The following is an 18,594-nucleotide window of genomic DNA, read 5'->3' as shown; positions in this document are numbered from 1 at the left end:
CTTATAAATCTTTAACAAATCCTTTTGGGCAATCATTAAAATCTGAACCCTTTCAGATTTTTTTCTTCATCAAATTGAAATATGTTATACTCTAAAAGAAGTTTTCTGTCTCCTTTGTAGCAGCATTGTTCATTGAGCTGAAAGTTCATTTAATGTCAGTTCTGCTACTAATGATAATCTCCATAATGACTTTTTTTTTTATATTGTTAAAATTTCATTATTGAATTTTTTTAAATAAAGCCCTTTCAATAAAATGATTATAACATATATCATATACATTTTTCTGAGAATAAATAAATAATAAAACAAAAAGAGATTTGCATGATAGAGACTAATTTTACAAAGGTTTTGTGTGAGCTTCCAATAACTAACTCACTACTGATTGCCAGCCATATGATATATATAATCAAAATTTGTATTATATAAATATCTGATTTGTTTTCAACAGTTAGGTATATTGCAGTTCAATAGTTACGTATTTGCATAACTCTGAAGATATTTTTGTTTTCCATGGTATTATGATTCAACTATTCAGTGTTAAATATAGTATCATTAATCTCATAAAATATTGGAATTCCCTTTCAACAATGTAAGATTTTAAAATTTTGTTGGCAAAAGTATCAAAACATTAAAATTAGGGATTAATTGCTTTAAAATAGCAACATGCTATTATAGTTTGGGAGATAAATGTAAAATTTTCAACCATATAAGTCTTCTGTCTGTTGTCTTCTTTTTTGCATGATCTCAGGTTTAAGATAGCTGTAGAACCTTTGTCTAGTAGAAAATTGTTAATATGAACATTATCAGTTTATAGCCTAATGTATTTTAAGAAAACTTTAATTATTAAATAAAAGGTAAATAATAAATAAAAGATTGTATGCAACTGCATAACATTCATTGTAGTTTATCGTATGTTGGAAAAAATATTTATTTTTTCTTGTTGAAATAAAATGTATAATGTCACATTCTCTTTTCTTGTTGAAATAAAAATTATGATGTCAGACCCTTAAAACGTTATGAAAGTGTTTAAAAACATATAGCTTTTATACAAAAATATACAATGTAACTTAAAATGGCTTAACATTTGTAGAAGCAGTCATGTAACTAAAGAAGACTATAAATAGGCCTTTATCTTTTAATTCATTCTTTTTAATATCTTTTTCTATAAGATTCTTTGCAATGTTTTCATCCATGATGACTAAGGTTTTTTTTATAAATATTTATAATTGTTTCAATATAAATCAATACAGTACAAAGTCTTTAATCTGGACATCCATAATTCGGACCTCAAAGCTACAAACTTTTTGCGCATGCGTAAACGCATTAATGTGTTTACGCGTGCAGATAATACCTTTGAGCATGCGTGTAATACGTTTACTCATGTGTGTTTAATGTATAACGAACAGTATAAGCTAGGCTAAAATTATCTAATTATCTATTTCAGTTAATGTTGCAGATTGCATTGTTCCTTAATCTTCTAATTGGATCCAGCTTATTATTTTTTGCAGACTGTTAGAGCAATTTTATAAAAAGTAAGCTTGAACTTACGATTATGTCAAAAAGAGTTTCCGATTCTGGAGCTGCCAAAGGATCTGCAGAGTGAAAGCATGTTTCGATGTACCGCTTCCAATAGTGAAGGGAGTGACGGAGAGGTTATTGAAAATGAACAAAATTTTGATTGACAAGTTAGTCGGTATTCTTGACACAGCAATTATAGGGCTTGAACAGTGGAACTGAACAAGAAATTATGTCTGTTTATAGAATTAAAGAGAAAGTATTAGCACAAAAAACGAAACAACTTATATTGAAAGAAATGTTTAATAAAGTAAAATAAATATTAAGCGTTTTTTGGAAATTTTTGATACCCTTTAGATCATAATTGTTCTTTATTTCATAAATTATGGTTTTATATTTTTAATTTTATAATTTCTGCATGCCATCGTACCAGATTTAAATTGATGATCTATAATACAGAAATACCCCTAATCCGGAATCGCTGAAGTCCCAACGAGTTCGAATTGAAGACTTTGTACTGTAGTTAAATTATTCATTTTCCTAAATTTATGTTCTTCTTAACAGCCATGATGGAAAATTTATTATCAGTGGCTCTGAAAATCAGTTTATATATTTATGGAAAACTTCACATGACCATGCAAAATTTAGAAGAGATAGGAACACCTATTGGACTGGAATAAAGGGTATGTTAATTAAATACATTTTCCTGTTTCTTTCTATACCTTAATATTAAAGGGAAGAATTGATAAGCATCATTACAACTCATGAAGTTAAACTAAATTAGAATTTATTTATTTACATTAGAATGAAAAGAATAGTTATGAAGATGGCATCTAGATGGCACTTTTACATAATCTTAGTAACAGTTCCCACAATATATTTTAATACAGAATTCTATAACAAACTAAGTCAACAATTCTATACAAACCTACTTTCACCCAATATAGTAGCTAGTTTATTTTACCCAGCTTCAATTGTTATAATACTATCAACACCTTATTTAAAAAATAATAAATAAATAAAATAAAATAAAAGATGTCAGCTAGTCTGAAATTTAACCTGGAAAGATACTATAAACCCATTTGCTCAACATTAGTTAGTATGATGCCTATCTTAGGTTCTCAATAAGGGAGGAATTCCGCCATGGGGGAATTTCATAGTTTCAGTGGGGAAGTAGTTAATTTTTTAGTTAGCTGTTTAGTATTTAATTGTAGTTTTTGACTTTAAAAAAGATACTACTTTTATTCAAGTTTTGGTATTTATCGACATTTTCTGTACTTTTTGGTGTTTAATTAATAAAAAACATTTCAAAAAATAATCTAAATAAATGTTTATGTATTTTTTAAGTTTTGGAGAGGAGGGTGATGAGCTTGACTAGAAAAAGGGTAGCATGGGGCAAAAAAGGTTGAGAACCTCTTGTCTGTCTATGTGTTTTGTATGGCTACTCATAGGAAGATATGCAGTCACAATCAAGGCTGAGTTATAGTGTCAAAACGTTCTGTTCAAAATATTTGGCCTGGCTGGCATTCTGCCAAACATATAAACTGTCAGCAACTTTGACGGGATAATAAAATTACTTTTCTTTTAACAGCTTTAGCCTGGGTGCATCCAAAAATTTTATAGCTTTCATTGGGTGCATCAAAATTTTGTACAGCTTTTTGTCTGGGTAAACTCTAACTGCCCTCTAATACCTGATTTTGACTGTGCAACTAGAAGGGTTAAGGCACAGGATGCGGGGAAAAAAAAACATTTTGGTGCAGGTGAAAAATGTCCCCCCCCCATGCAAATGTCATAAGAAAAAGAGATAGAGAAAGAAGAAGAAAAGGCCAGTTCCACCTTTCTAAAATAGAAATCTTAAGGTGATAAAAATAAAAAAGAAACAAAACAAAAACTTGTTAGTATTATATTTAAAATGCACAAATGAAGCGTTAGGTATCTATCGTAATAAATGAGAGTGAGATTTTACCAGTGAATTTATTTTACATAATGAAGAAACAGAGAGGTCCAGAGCTACGAAATATGGCACAAAGTTTGTGCAATGATGTTTGCAGGTATCTTAAAGCAACTAAATACAATGAAATTTGCAAGTAATCAAATCAAAATATTCGCAGCTAAATTAGCTTTGAAATAGGCAAATACTGAAATGTCGTCAAATCTAGCAATGAAAAACAAATAATAATATTAAAAAAAAAATAATAATAAATAATAAAAAAAAAAAATAAATAAAAAAAAAATAAACTTCTGCCCTTTTCTCTCCCTGAAAAGTCAGACAAGTTGTTTTTGATGAAAGTTATCCATTAATGGATTATAAAGGAAATAGACAAATAGGATGAATTCTAATGACAGTTCAGATACTAAGAATGCACACTTAAAAAATACATGACAAATTCTGAAATGAGATAACTGTGGTTATCTCATTTCATAATTAAATTCACTTAATCTAATAAGATTTGTTTATATGGACTATTGCTATAACATTTGTCTAAATAAATTAAGTAGCAGTTTTCAATATGAATTGTATTGATTTTCTCTACATAGTATAGAGCTAAGCTTGCTCAGACTTTATTACATTCAAAAAAGTAAATAAATAATTTTAATGAAGCTAAAATTCAGTAAGGGAATAGTTCATGGTTTTTTTTTTTTTTTTTTTTTTTTTTTTTTTTTTTTTAAAGGAAATTTTTCTATAAACTTATATTCAAAGCATTGACTGACTCAGTACGTATATTAAAAAAAAAAAATTGTTATAAAATAGTTGCAAGTAGTTTAAAAATTCATATATCCAAGATAAAAAATAATTTCTGAAAATAGTAAAAATTTAAAGTAAATAGTTGCAAGTAGTTTAAAAATTCATATATCCAAGATTAAAAATAATTTCTGAAAATAGTAAAAATTTAATTTTTAAAAGAATTAATTTGTTATGAATAAAATTATGAATTGCAGTTATTAAATGTAGTTACTTTTTTCCATAAAGATTATGATTGAAAAAATAATTATCATGACATTTCTTATCTGATAACTTATTTGGACAACCAAATGACAGACCAGTTTTTTAGAGTTATTATTATTAATTAGTACTGTAACAGAACTATTTAAGTGTAATTGAACTATTTTATTCAACGCCATGAACTCATGAACTGTAACCGAACTATTTTATTTAAACGCCATATAGTGGCGATATGAAAAAACGTCAGTCGACCTCCAGTCGCCATGATGATAGTTTACTATGTTATTCAAATGTTTGATTTCCATTTGGTATATGTTTCATTTTTATGTATATTTCTTTTGTTTGTAACCGTTCCTGTGTGCTCTGTTAATAAATCCTTTTAAAGCTAGCCGGTATTAGTGTCTATAGAGGAATGGCTACATCACAGTACATTATACTGGAGCATTTGGGTACTGAATGCGTAACTCTTCAAGTAAATTTATTTTCCTTCTTTTACAGACAGTAAATTTCCTCAGATTAGAATATACATCCAAGAAAAAGTATAAAAATTAATCTGTCAGGGATGAGAAGATTAAAAATAAATTAAATTGCACAATGTATTAAAGGGAGAAATGTAAAAAATCATGTAATTAATTCTTTTTTTAATCATTCTTCTTTTAAAAAAGAGTGAAAATTCATTTTTGTAATCTTTTAAAAATATTTAGTTTTTTTTACTCTGACGTGATTTTTGGTATTGAAATTTTAAAATAATGGATGTGCATTGTTAAAAAGTTGCTGAAAATTGGTAATTTAGTTGGAAGTTTTGAATAAATTTCATTTAAAAGATTTTTTCTGATGGTATAGCTGCTATTTTTTACGAATTTCTTGTAATCATTATTAAAACTCTTCGAATTTTATGATCTTATGCATAGTGGTGTTTTTTTTTTTTTTCCATGAAAATGGGGTCAGTTTGGCAATTTGTCATTTATTTTTTAAGCGTGCATTCTTAGTATCTGAACTGTCATTAGAATTCATCCTATTTGTCCATTTCCCTTTATAATCCATTAATGGATAACTTTCATCAAAAACAACTTGTCTGACTTTTCAGGGAGAGAAAAAGGCAGATATATTTTTTTTTAATTATTATTATTATTATTACAGTCAAAAGTCGTTAATTCGGACACCCATAATCCGGACCTCAAAGCTAAAAACTTTCTGCGCATGCGCCGCTTTGGCACATGCGCACAGGCGTTTTATGCATGCGCATAAGACTTTGACTACTGCGCATCTACGTGTGCGCAAGTGCAGAATACGTATTTGCCTGCGCGTTTAATGTATAACGGACGGTGTAAGTTAAAATTATCTAATTATCTATTTCAGTTAATGTTAATGATTGCGTTGTTCCTTAATCTTCGAATTGGATCTGGTTTATTATTTTTTGAGACTGTAAGAGCAATTTTATAAAAGTAAACTTGAACTTTCGATTATGTCAAATAGAATTTCCGGTGCTGGAACTTCCAAAGGATCTACAAGACGAAAGTATGTTTCGATGTCCAACAAACAAAAAGTGAAATTGCTGCAAAAAATGGATAAAGATATGAAGAATGTGACAGAGAGTTTAGTGAAAACGAAAAAATGTTGATTGACAAGTTAGTCAGTATTCTCGGCACAGCAATTAACGGGACTTGAACAGCGGAACTTTGTAACTGAACAAGAAATTATGTCTTTTTATAGAATTAAAGAGAAGGTATTATCACATAAAATGAAGCAACTTAAACAACTTACATTGAGAGAAATGTTTAATAAAATAAACAAATAAATAATAAGCTTTTTTTTTTTTTTTTTTTTTTTGTAAATTTTGATACTCTTTAGATCATAATTGTTCTTTATTTCATAAATTACGGTTTCATATTTTTAATTTTAGAATTTCTGCATGCCATCTTACAAGATTTAAACTGATGATCTATAATCCGCAAAAATCGATAATCCGGAATCGCCGAAGTCCCGACGAGTCCGGATTAACGACTTTTGACTGTATTATTATTTGTTTTTCATTGCTAGATTTGACGACATTTCAGTATTTGCCTATTTCAAAGCTAATTTAGCTGCGAATATTTTGATTTGATTACTTGCAAATTTCATTGTTTTTAGTTGCTTTAAGATACCTGCAAACATCATTGCACAAACTTTGTGCCATATTTCGTAGCTCTGGACCTCTCTGTTTCTTCATTATGTGATATAAATTCACTGGTAAAATCTCACTCTCATTTATTATGATAGATACCTAACGCTTCATTTGTGCATTTTAAATATAATACTAACAAGTTTTTGTTTTGTTTCTTTTTTATTTTTACCACCTCAAGATTTTTATTTAAAAAGGTGGAACTGGCCTTTTCTCTTTCTTTCTCTATCTCTTTTTCTTATTTGCCCAGAAGGACTATTAATTTTGTTTTGCCATTTCATATTGAAATATTGGTTCACTTTTGAAATTGTTGCCACCAAATATTAGAGCTCTGTATTATATTTAAAGAAATTATCAGCATAAATGTATGTATGTTTTTCACATTGTGATAAAACAATGGTACCTAGAGCCATCAAATTTTGAATAACATATAATTCCACGTGAGTATGGGCATCTGGAAGCCCAAATTTGAAATTTGTTTTATTATCTATTTCATATTTTGTAAAATTTTACGAACTTTTTTTTAACAAACTCAACGATTTAAAAGCTAGCAATGGCAACACTGTAGGGGGGGACATTTTTATCATCAACATGCGAGACTGTGTATCAGAAATTCTAAAGATATGTTCATTTTAAAATTATTTTGTGACCTTACTGTTGAGCTGAATTTTATGGTTTAAGTGCAAAGAACATGATATTTAATAATTAAAGGTAACACACAAAACATTAAAAAAACGCCCCTCTAAGCGTAATGTAAAATCTGAAAGCTTTCAAGTTTTTTTGTTTTTTTTTCCACTGTTCTTTTTAAAATTCTATATGTGCTTATTATTAATTCTGTTTATTCTCTTGGTTTCTTCTCATGAAACAAACATCAACAGTTACTTGAAAGTAATTTTTATTAAAGATATGTTTACTTATTTGCTCTAAATATTTTATAACATGTAAAATGCTATTACTTCTGAAAGTCCTTTGTCATTCTCTTTAGTTCTGTACTAAAATATAAGGTGCTAGGAATCAATACATTTTAGTTTTTTATTTACTCTTATTTAATATATAACCAAAGTTAATACTTCATGCAACATTTGCTGTGTCATTCGATGAAGTGCAGCTTGAGAATATTTCATTGTTCCAACTAAAATTGTTTTGGTAGCTCTTAAATTTTCCAAAACTTAATATAAAAATAATTAGTAATTCCTCTTGTGGGAGAGGGGAGCCTTCAACATCATTCTGTGAAATGCCTGTCATTTTCTTAAAAATAGAAAATGCCACCTCCACCCCGAATTTTTTTTTTTTTTTTCTCTTGATTTAAAAATCACTGTTCACCTTCTTTTTACTGGTTTTTAGATGCTCTCTGTGCTGAAAATTGCAATAAATATGTTTTGACTATGTAAGTCATCTCTTGTATATTGGAACACATTGTTTTTAAAAACTGTGAGCTTTTAAGGAAGTAACTGCTTTATGATCTCAGCCCTTTAGTAAAAAGTTTAGTAGCAGTAAATTTGGGTGGTACATGGTTTAATGTTTAAAAAAAAAATCAGTTCTCTCTTTTTGAAATTTGGTTTATTTCATTGTGTGTTACTAGGATTGATGATTAATCAACACTTTAACGATTTCATGATGCTTTAGAAATTGGTTTTTGGTGATTTGCAAATTTTGTTATACTCTTAGGAAATAACGTTAAGACATTTTAGGGAATATCATTAAAATAATGATAATTTGTTGGAATTGTGTTATTTTAAGAAACAAATTACATAGAAATAAAAAATTTGTATCTCTCTCTCTTATGTCTTGAAATGTTTGTAATATCCATGTTTGGCAATATTTTAAACATTTTGAGAAGATCCTGGTGGTCATGTTTGAACAAGATAATAAATTAGTGTACAATTTTTGAAATATAAAGCACAAATAAGGCTCAATTTCAAAATTCCTTTGTAACAATAGAAATAAAAAAAAAAGTTTTAATAAATATGTTAAGATGAATTTCATTTGTTTAATTTTGTCAAATGTTCCTCTAAATGTTTTCAAAATACTAAGTTTTGTGTCAATTTTCTGTGTAAAATTTCTTTATCAGAGCTTTTAAAAGATTTTTATTCTCATGAAATTGATAGGTATTGGGAAAAAATATATTCCATAATAACATCTGTTTTTATTGTGATTGATTTATTTATTTGTGTTCTTAAACAGCCCATAATGCAGTAGTCACGTCTGCAGTATTTGCACCTAATCCATCTCTGATAGTGAAACAACTAGAACATGAACAAGAGCGAGAGACAGACGAAATGAAAGCAACTGAGCACAATACCAATAACTGTTATGTCCTTGTTAGTGCTGATTTCAGTGGAATAATAAAAGTATTCCTTCATAAATAACCAAATTGCTAATATTTAATTTGCTGACTAGTCTTATATAAAACTTTTTACAGATTATATCTACAAATGTAACCAAGCTAACTGTAATTTTTGTACAAGTGTCAATAGAAAAATTGAAATTTTTAAATGTAATAATTATGTGTACTTACAGTATGTATTATAATTATATTTTATTAAAGTTTGCTTATTTTATTATGGGTATGTTTTATTGATATATTATTATAAACTCGCATAATACATCCTATTAACATTCTTAAATACTGCAGATTATTATTGAGCACTTTCCGAAAAATAAGCTAACTTCTAAATATTAAAAATGTTACATTAACTCATGATTTTTAAATTTTGGAGACAGCTGGAAAAGAGAGATGTTTTTTAAAATCATAGTTTCTTTATCTAGTGGTTTTTAAAAAGTGAGTTCAGGTACACAAGCACTTTAAAAAGAACTTGGTATTGTATTATGTGAAATTTTTGGTGTGGCTCGATCCACATTGTGAATACAAATCTTTTATATATATATATATATAAGTTTAATTTTAAGTGTTATCTCAGTGGGGCACATGCTTTTTTTCATAATAAAGTGAAGCATACTATTGAAAAAATTTCTTATGGTGATGACTGGTAACATGGTTTATAGCAGAAGAGCCCATGCAATTGAAAGGAACGATGCTTGATGACTAATGAACAGAATGCATGTACAGTGCATCAAAATGGAATAAGTGGGCAGGCAAAAGGTGCAGTATTTTCACACTTTGTAAAATCATATGGGTTTTTAAATAGTAGTGTTATTGGTCATAGCTAAGGAAAATATATCAGATGCCCATTCAGCCAGGTTATATGCAATTGAGCTAGTTCCATCGAGGACATATCACTGCCTTCCAGGAAGCATGGTGGGTATCTACCGAATGAGCAACTTTGAAAGTCAGAATGATAAAATATTAAACAATGGTTCCAGCATGTCATTGTTTCAGCAAGCAGAAAGCAGTGGATGATGACTCAATGAACAAATTGAACCAGCATGCTTGCTGCTACAACCATAATGATGGCTGCATTTTCTACAAAGCCTGACCATCCAAAAGCTGTAACAATCAGTAAATATTTATTTTGCCCATTTTAGCAAGGCCTGATAGAAATGAAATATGTTTGCAAGAAAATGTGCTGTTTACATCCTGCTCACTTCTGTCTACATAGACTTTGAATCAAGCATCTGTGGGGAACTGTTCTCTTCAGGTTGAGACCACTGATTCTCAGTGAAGTTTCATCTGGAGAGAAACAGGAAACCCACTACCTGTTGTTGAATAACCATGAATGGACCAGTAGTATTGAGGTTTGATTCTTTGGAGAGGCAGACAGATCATGTCTTTGACAGAAGCTCTCAAACTGCTGTAGGGTATAGGGAAAAAATAATGATCATCTTTTCAAGAAGGCAGGTAGCTTTCAGTGCATTTTTATGGATGACAGCAGGCTAATCTGGTGGATGATTTTCTAGAATTATAATTTTCTTTTGAATTAATTTATTATCATGTTAAAGCAGGAATAAGACAAATTGCAACATGTAGTCATGAATTGCCGTGTTTCCAGTATGTGAAAGTAAGTTACTCTGTGAAAGTTTGGTGAAAGGGACCATACTCCCTATTATGCTTTTGTTCAATTTTGCAACCTCTGTTTCAGATCTTCCTGCACAGATGTGCACAGTCATGTATGTACCAGGACTGTTGTACAGTATATTTAATATTATATCAACATATGTCCACATCAAATTTCATTAAAATCTGCCCATCAGTTCTGAAAATAATTGATAAAAAATGAAAATTTATTTTACATTGTATCACAGTCGAAGGAAACTGTCTTGTGGTGAATATTAGATGGATAGTTATTACACTAGATCTGATTGCAGTTCTTCTCCTCCCCTTTCCTCGAAGATGGAAAAATTCATTTCTCTTCAGAGGTGTATGTTTTCACAAAAACTATTTTTTATCATATCAGTTTATTTGTAATGTTAAAATGTGTTGATATAAATTTGCATACTGGAAATAAATTTTTCTTCATTTTCTTATGTTAGAAAATCTGATGCTCATCCATCCACTTAAGTCACTTTTAGAATAGTCATAAAGGGACTGGCACTTTTAAGATCATTTGTTAACTTGAGCAGTCTTTATAAATGTATTGTTGCTGTCATGAAATACAGTTTTAATTTTCTTTTGAATTAATTTATTAAACAGAAGATGAATTAAGACTGCAGCATCTTGCTGCAAAACCATTTCATTCACCTAACGCCATGACACTGATGTTACATTACTACTAGATACATTCTAATTTAATGGATTACTATTATTGTAAATGCAATATATTAACAGCTCAGCTGGGAAAATTCTGTTCTTGAAATAGTGAAGCAAATCTTGTATTTGTTCTATCAGTACAGTTTCAGCAACTAATATTAATATATATGTATGTATGGCTACCATTTTTTGAACATAATAATTTACATTGGGGATAACATTAGGGATGTGACGGCATGAGTAATTGCTCTTGGAAGAGACACTGGAATATGTGTATGAAATTTAAACATGGAGCACACTTTTATAACATTAAAAGCTTCAGATCTCCTCCGCGGGTGTGTCCAAAGATATTGCTCTTAAAACCACCTTCACAGGTTTAAAATAGGATGATACAGGGACCAGACTTTAGGCAAGAAGTAACAAAATTCTTAGCTTTGCAGTATCTCACCAGATTACTTAGATACCCATTTACTCAATGTTAAATGCACTTGCTCCTGTATTCTGACTTTTCTGGCATAACTGGTCTGTTTTAGACTTTTTCCTTATGTTACATTACACAGAAAAATACAATAATTTCACATACAACTGCACTAAAATCATCTATGTACAAAATTCGTAACATTGCCCCCTTCCCAAGGATTGAATGTCCCGGGCAGTACAATCCATGCACAGAAGTCATACTTACAACCAAGTACTAAATAATCAAATACTAAATCAATAAGAGTGCATAAGCTTACAAATTTAGAAAAGAAATATAGGACCATGGTCTTTAACTATTTACATTATATAAATTACATGCTATGGCCACTGTAAGGAGCTAGCCTGTCATAACGAATGATTTTAGGCTTAGAATTCGATGACTTATGGTTCCGAGCAACATCATTCAACCACTTTAGGACTGTGTGAGGGCCATCCTAAGGTGACTATAGTTGGTTTAGAAGAGAGTGCTTTTTGTTCATGCGAATTCAGCACTCTTACTCTTTTGTAATTTTTTTCCCCCTCGTTAGGGCTTTGCTTAAGAATTCCCTCCCCCCTCTTTGGTAAATGCTTTACAATTATTTTTTCTTCTTTGGTAAAGAAAGACTCATTTGAATAAAATAACTTATAAACTTGCCATAAAAAATCGCTCCTGCCCCATCTACAAAAATGGCATGCACTCAAGATAGTAATGGTGTATCACTGCAGTATCTAGGTAATTTTCCTCTACTGAAAAATAATTACTTTCGAATGTATTAGTTCTTATTGAGCTAGAGATTCTAAAGGTAATTTCAAAAGTCTGAAATTTGCAGAAGTACAGAATAATGTCTAAATCTACAAAAATTAGTTGTAGCAATTGACATGCTCTCTATATTATTCCAAAAAAAGATTAAATTTTTGCTATGTTTATTGACTTAACTAAACTTCGATATTAATGTAAAAAGTAATCACTTAAAATTATTTTACTGTGTTTCTCTTTTATGCAATATTTAGATAATGAGTAGTAAATGTTAAAATTAAATACCCCAAATTAATTTTTTCTTCTTTTTTTTTTTTTTTTTTTTTTTTTTTTAAACTTATTTTCTTTTAACCATTATGCTTTTAGATGCTTGGTCCAAAATGAAAGGACTTTTTCTTCTTTAGTGACATTAAGCTTGATAGCTAGAGGGAAACTGGGATCAGATACGGAGATCTATTCAAAGCTGTAAAAGAAGAAAAGCTTTACGTCTCTAAAGTGTTGCATAACCTTCGAAGTATTTTCTCGCTGCTTGTTTGATGAGGAAGGACGACTTTTCCTGATCTTACTTCTAAATGGAAAATCGTAGACTTTCTGTTCATTCTGTGTTAATCACATGAATATTTTGGGAATCTTGAAAGCAATATATTAAAAAGGAAGTCTTATCTATTGAAAATTATTTAGCACTTTTTTTAAGTGTAGATAATGGTGAAGCGGGAGGGTACCCCCCCCAGCTAAGTGCCTGCAATGCAAAGCACATCTAAAAAGCGAAACTCACATGGAGATATCTCAGTACTCCGAACTAACCCTGACCTATTCGGAAACTGGTGCTCCCCTCCGATCTTATATCGTTTCCTCCTGATTGGCAAGAGATTTCTAGCCCCTTACACTTCTCGAAATTTCTGAAAGGCATGAGGGCCGGATATGGTCCCAGGCTACATATAGCATCAATTACAGTTACTTCAATTGCAAAATCCGTTACAGCTATGCAGGGACCAGACCAAAATATCGCCATATCTGGCAAATTTTGATGCTTCTCATGGTTCTCAACTTTTGAAGTCTTCTCATGGTTCCTGTTATATTTTATGCATTGCTCATTTAGTTTTATGAATGTTTTTTCCAAGAATATACGAATGAGGGAAGGGTGGTTTACCATTTATTTTAGAGTATTAATCTAACCTGAATGGTAAAAAGAAGAAATATGTTACTATAACTAATATCAACCGTGATAAGTTACAGAAGACTTACTGATTTTTTTCATCACTTCCGATTTTGAGTGGTAATTATAGACGAAAAAAATTGGTCTGATAGAGAAATAGAGGCTTGTTTATTGGATTGTGGTAAAGCACAGGAATCTGTCTAAAAATGGTGGGGGCAAATATATTCCGGAGGGAAACTTACTCATATTCATAGTACACACATTGGAATAAAGACTCCCTCCAAAAAAAAAAAGAAAACCAATCATGTAATCAGCTTGTTTAGAAAGAGAGGAAAAAAATCTATATAGAGAGAGAGGAGGAGGATAGTTAATGTGTTAGCGTTGAGGTGGGTCGTTATATTTTCACAATGTTCTTAAAATCTGGTTTAGGAGAAGAATATGTCTATGTATTCCTCATTTTCCTTAAATAAAGAAAAGCACATTGAATTAACCAAGATGAGACTTCTTGACTAGCTCAAGAAATCTTTTCTTGCACAGAGAAAAAAAAATATTATTAGAAATAAAAAAATAACTTTTGTTAATTAATAAATTATGTCCATATCAGACACCATTTATTAATTAATGATAAGAACATATCTTCCTTAGAGCCCAATGTCGATGATATTCATTTTTGGAATTGGAAGTTCTACTCTTGGGAATTGACAACATTGTTTACAGATCATTAAAAAAGGAAAAGATGTTCTAATCGTTAATTAATCAATAATGTCTCAATAATAACCATTCAATAATTAATAAAAAAGCTTTTCCCTTCATATATATATATATATGTAAGATATAAGAAAGTACGATAGCTGCTTTAAGAATAATTGGCGATCTCAAAATTAACATTCTAGATTTGGTGCTCTCCATCTAAATTCATCTGTTCTCCCAAATTCGAGATTTTTCTATGTTACACTACTTGAAAAAAGCAACTAAAACTAAAATTAACCAATCATGGCTTAGATTCACATATGCACCTACGCAGTTTATATATGTGCTGCTTCGCGAGGAGCTACGTTCCTTTTTTCTTAGCTTCCGTCATGCCAACATATCCCCGCTGCTAAGGCCACTTGCATAAAATTACTTGTGTATGATCTAGAAATATTTTATCAACTAAGAAAAGGATTTGATATGCTTGAAAATAAAGATTGGTGATATGTCGAAATTCAGTTTTGTTGTGTTCATCTGTATGCCTTAACCACCAGCCATGATGGGCATTGAAAGCTGTTAAAACTTTTAATGTTTTCTTCTACACATTAAATGGCATATATATGTCATGATATGAATGATTTGGAACTTGGTGGTGGCGTAATAAATACCTAGCAAAGAAAGTTGTAAAGGTAGACGTGGCCGGATTCAAGATAATTTTATTATTGAGAAAAGCAATTCTGGATTCGCAATTATGCGCCCTACATTTTTGATGGCTTTGTAAGATATTTCTCCCGCCTTCTTAGCGAGCATTCGTGGTGTAGTGGTCTGCAATCTCAACACATAATTGAAAGGTCTACGTTTCGATACCTGGCAAAGGCGTTGCATATTTTTCATCTCTCCGTCTTCCAAAAAAATCCTAATGTCTGTACAGTGGCGCCCAAACTAAAAAGGGTGTTGGAGGATAATTCTCCTCTGCCAGGATTTGGTGATTGGGTCGCCTAAAAAAATCCAGTCACTCTTTAAAAGGGGGAGTATATAAGGTATTTCTCCCGCCTTCAGCATGTAATTGAGAGGTATGCCGTTCGATTCCCGCCGAAGGTGTTGCATATTTTTCATCTCTCTGGCTTCCAAAAAATTCTTAATGTCTCTACAGCTTAGCGGACATTCAGTGAGCAAAGAAATTAGCCACAAAGCATCTTGCCAGGAGGAAAACAAGCGAAAGTGTCACAGCAATTCAGGGAAAGAAGGGAGAGAGTCAAAAAGTTTCAGTTCAAGTTAAAAAAAATTTCGTTTACAATTATGTAGTGATTGGACAGGAAGTATCTGCATTAAACGTTACGTAGGCTCACATGGTTAATTTGAATGACGCTGTCTAGACTTATAGTGCTATTTTTAAGACAGAGAGAGGGGAAGTTCCTAAATTAAATAAGAATAAAAGAGGTTATAGCCAATTAAAATAAGAAGTTTGCTTTCATATTATTTATCTTATATATATACAGTCAAAAGTCGTTAATTCGACACCCATAATCCGGAATGATCTATAATCCGGACCTCAAAGTTACAAACTTTCTGCGCATGCGCATGCTTTCCGACTTACGATATATATCGATAGCCCGACGATCTACTCAACAGTAGCAAAACTGTAAACTTTAACCCTTTAAGTAACGTTTACCTCATATTTTAATACGTAGTGTTTGGTACCGTAATTGCACTTGATAATATGAGTTCATTGATAATATGTGTGTGTGTGCGTATGTGAAGCATTGCTTAGTGTTCCAAGTTTGTAGTATTTATTTTATTATATTATTTTCTTTCATTTTGAGAAATTAGATTTTTTTTATTAATGCGTAGAATTCTAGTATGCCTACACAGAATATGACGGGATTTAGGAATTTTAGAAACTGATATGAAAGCTGTGTAATGATGTTCATATGCAATAAAAAATATTCTTCTTTTTTATTAATATAAAGTTAAAAATTTTTAGAAAATAATGAAAATTGTCTGCTTATTGGTACGTCAGGAATTATGTCGTTACGTAGCAAGAAAATAATTTGTAAAAATGATAAAATTGAAATGTTCCACAATATGAATTTAAATTTAAAAAAAACTTATTTGTATAAACGCTTTAATAAAAATCTGAAAATATTGAAGCTCTACAAGTATTAGAGCCTGCGACGTTGTTTATCGTTTTAATAATTGGTAGAATTCGCTCACTGTATCATGGTAATTTTAAATATAAGCAATTTATTATACTTATTATCAGTAACGCCTAAGCTTAAATGTTATAAATGTAAATTAAAAGTAAAGAATTTGATATTAATTTACAATAATAAAAAATTTATTATTGTTATTTTTAAGAGAAAATAGAAAGTACGCGTAGTGTAAATGCGAGATTACATTGTGACGTCACAAGCTTAGTCCCACCCATTTATGGACGTCACACAGCTCCACCTACTGAACTTTGCTGATGCAGCCTATTCTGCGCTTTTACCAATTATTCAACTACTTAACGTGAATCTATTCAAGGAGTGCAGCATTTTCATAAGCTTTCCAATTCACAAAATCTGGAAAAAAATTTTATCGCCACAACGTAAATCCATATCGTATCTGTCGACCAATAAAACCAAAATATATTACTCTTTACTCTACAGAAGCATTTCGAAATGCCTCCAAAAAGATATAAAAAGAATTACCCTAAATTCTAAAAAGCTTGAAACAGTTATCCTTCCCCGTGCTGCAAGATCGATATAACATTACGCTTGTCATCCGACAAATACGAAAGTATATCGTCAAACGAACGAGTTACACGCAGAACAATGTTTATGCTACCAGGAGTTTTTTCACTTTCGGACTCAGAACATCGCACATCATCAAATGCATGCTCCTATCGTCTATTGCAAATTGACTTCTTCGCTGCCGCCGTCTTCGGCGGCCATGAAATTAACGGAAGGTAGTTCTTGTAGAAGAATTTAGGTTTAAAAAGTATGTCATAGAGCCTCGTGGTTACTACCTCGTGCCTCCGACCACCTGTTATGTTTGGCAACGCAAAAGTCACTGTTTGCTGTGGATCGATGTCCAGTATGCCCCACTAATCAAATACAACAGAAACTTTGTATCATTTCAAGTCTTACAATGTCCCAAGTGGTTAAAATATTATCTTCATTTAAAAAAAAATACGTAAAAAGCAAATCAAGGAGATGCCTTTAGAACTAAAACACAGGAGAGATTCTTGAATGAGTGAGAAACATAAATTCTGATTACATTTAAAGGATAACAATGTTGAAAACGTAAGAGAAAAATAATTAAATGAAACGGAAGAAGTAAACTATGGAATCGGAAGACAAGCTTACACATCCATCTACCCGCCGTCAAAAATAACAGCGATAGCGGTATCGGGTCGTTATGCTTCAGCTCATGTCAATAAATCTATTTTACTCATCAACCGTTGACCCGAAAAAAATAAATTGAACAAAAAATCGTTTAAATGAACCTTTTCACCCCAGCACCCACAATGACAACAGACAGGATTATCACCTGTCACGAAACATTATCAAACTTACCCAGTGCAGAACGATTCAACAGATTCTCATTCTATTTATGCTGCACCGTACACATTAACCGCAATTCCACCACCGTGTGTCATGTAACCTATGCCGTCTTAACATATTGTTACGAATTTGGTATTTAAAAAGCTAATGTTAGTTCAATTATAAATTAAATGGTTTTATTTCCCACGCAGTGCAGCGCGTGACGAATATTAAAAGTAGAAAGCTAAGCCGGAAAATTAAAAATACAAGAGAACGTGCATTTAACATTAAATAAATAAATATGTCTTTTTGATTTCGAGAAAGTACCAGAAAATTCTCGCACGCGGTTTAAAAATCTTATAAAAGGAGGAAAACCTCTCCGTTTGTAGTAGTTGCTTAGTTTGTTGTTGTTTAGAAAACTGCTCTTGTTGATTGTGGCGAATTCGCGGATTAGCTTTCTTTAGCTGTTTTGAATTACGTTCTATTGGACATTTGAGTAGTTAAAAGATAACTACTGTGAGATATTGTAATACTGCATGATAATTTGAGAAAATTTAAGCATTTTTGTTGTGATAATAATAAATTTTTGTTCATTTTTCACCGGACTTGTGCATTCATTTCATAACGAACCCGTACGCACGCAACAATTTTTGGTGTCAGAAGTGGGATTTGAATGCCAATTACAAGAGCGATGGAAGAACAGATGAAGCAGTTGATGACTGCATTTGCTGCATTGC

General features: G+C 31.0%; 1 protein-coding gene across 4 annotated transcripts in view; it reads left to right on the top strand.

The window, feature by feature from the left end:
• Positions 1 to 9,184, top strand: part of LOC118193930 (WD repeat-containing protein 44) — a 156,593-nt gene extending 147,409 nt beyond the window's left edge. For all 4 annotated transcript variants that reach the window (XM_085813353.1, XM_085813354.1, XM_085813352.1 and 1 more), the window contains 2 exons: positions 2,080 to 2,198; positions 8,805 to 9,184. In XM_085813353.1, the coding sequence (XP_085669479.1) occupies positions 2,080 to 2,198; positions 8,805 to 8,989 (304 nt within the window). In that variant the 3' untranslated portion in view covers positions 8,990 to 9,184. The remainder of the gene's footprint in view (positions 1 to 2,079; positions 2,199 to 8,804) is intronic.
• Positions 9,185 to 18,594: the final 9,410 nt, after the last annotated feature.

The sequence above is a fragment of the Stegodyphus dumicola genome, chromosome 3, assembly GCF_044657685.1.
Source record: "Stegodyphus dumicola isolate Sdum_Otavi_A_Nest chromosome 3, ASM4465768v1".
Lineage (NCBI taxonomy): Eukaryota > Metazoa > Arthropoda > Arachnida > Araneae > Eresidae > Stegodyphus > Stegodyphus dumicola.
This window is presented reverse-complemented; position numbering and strand designations above follow the sequence as displayed.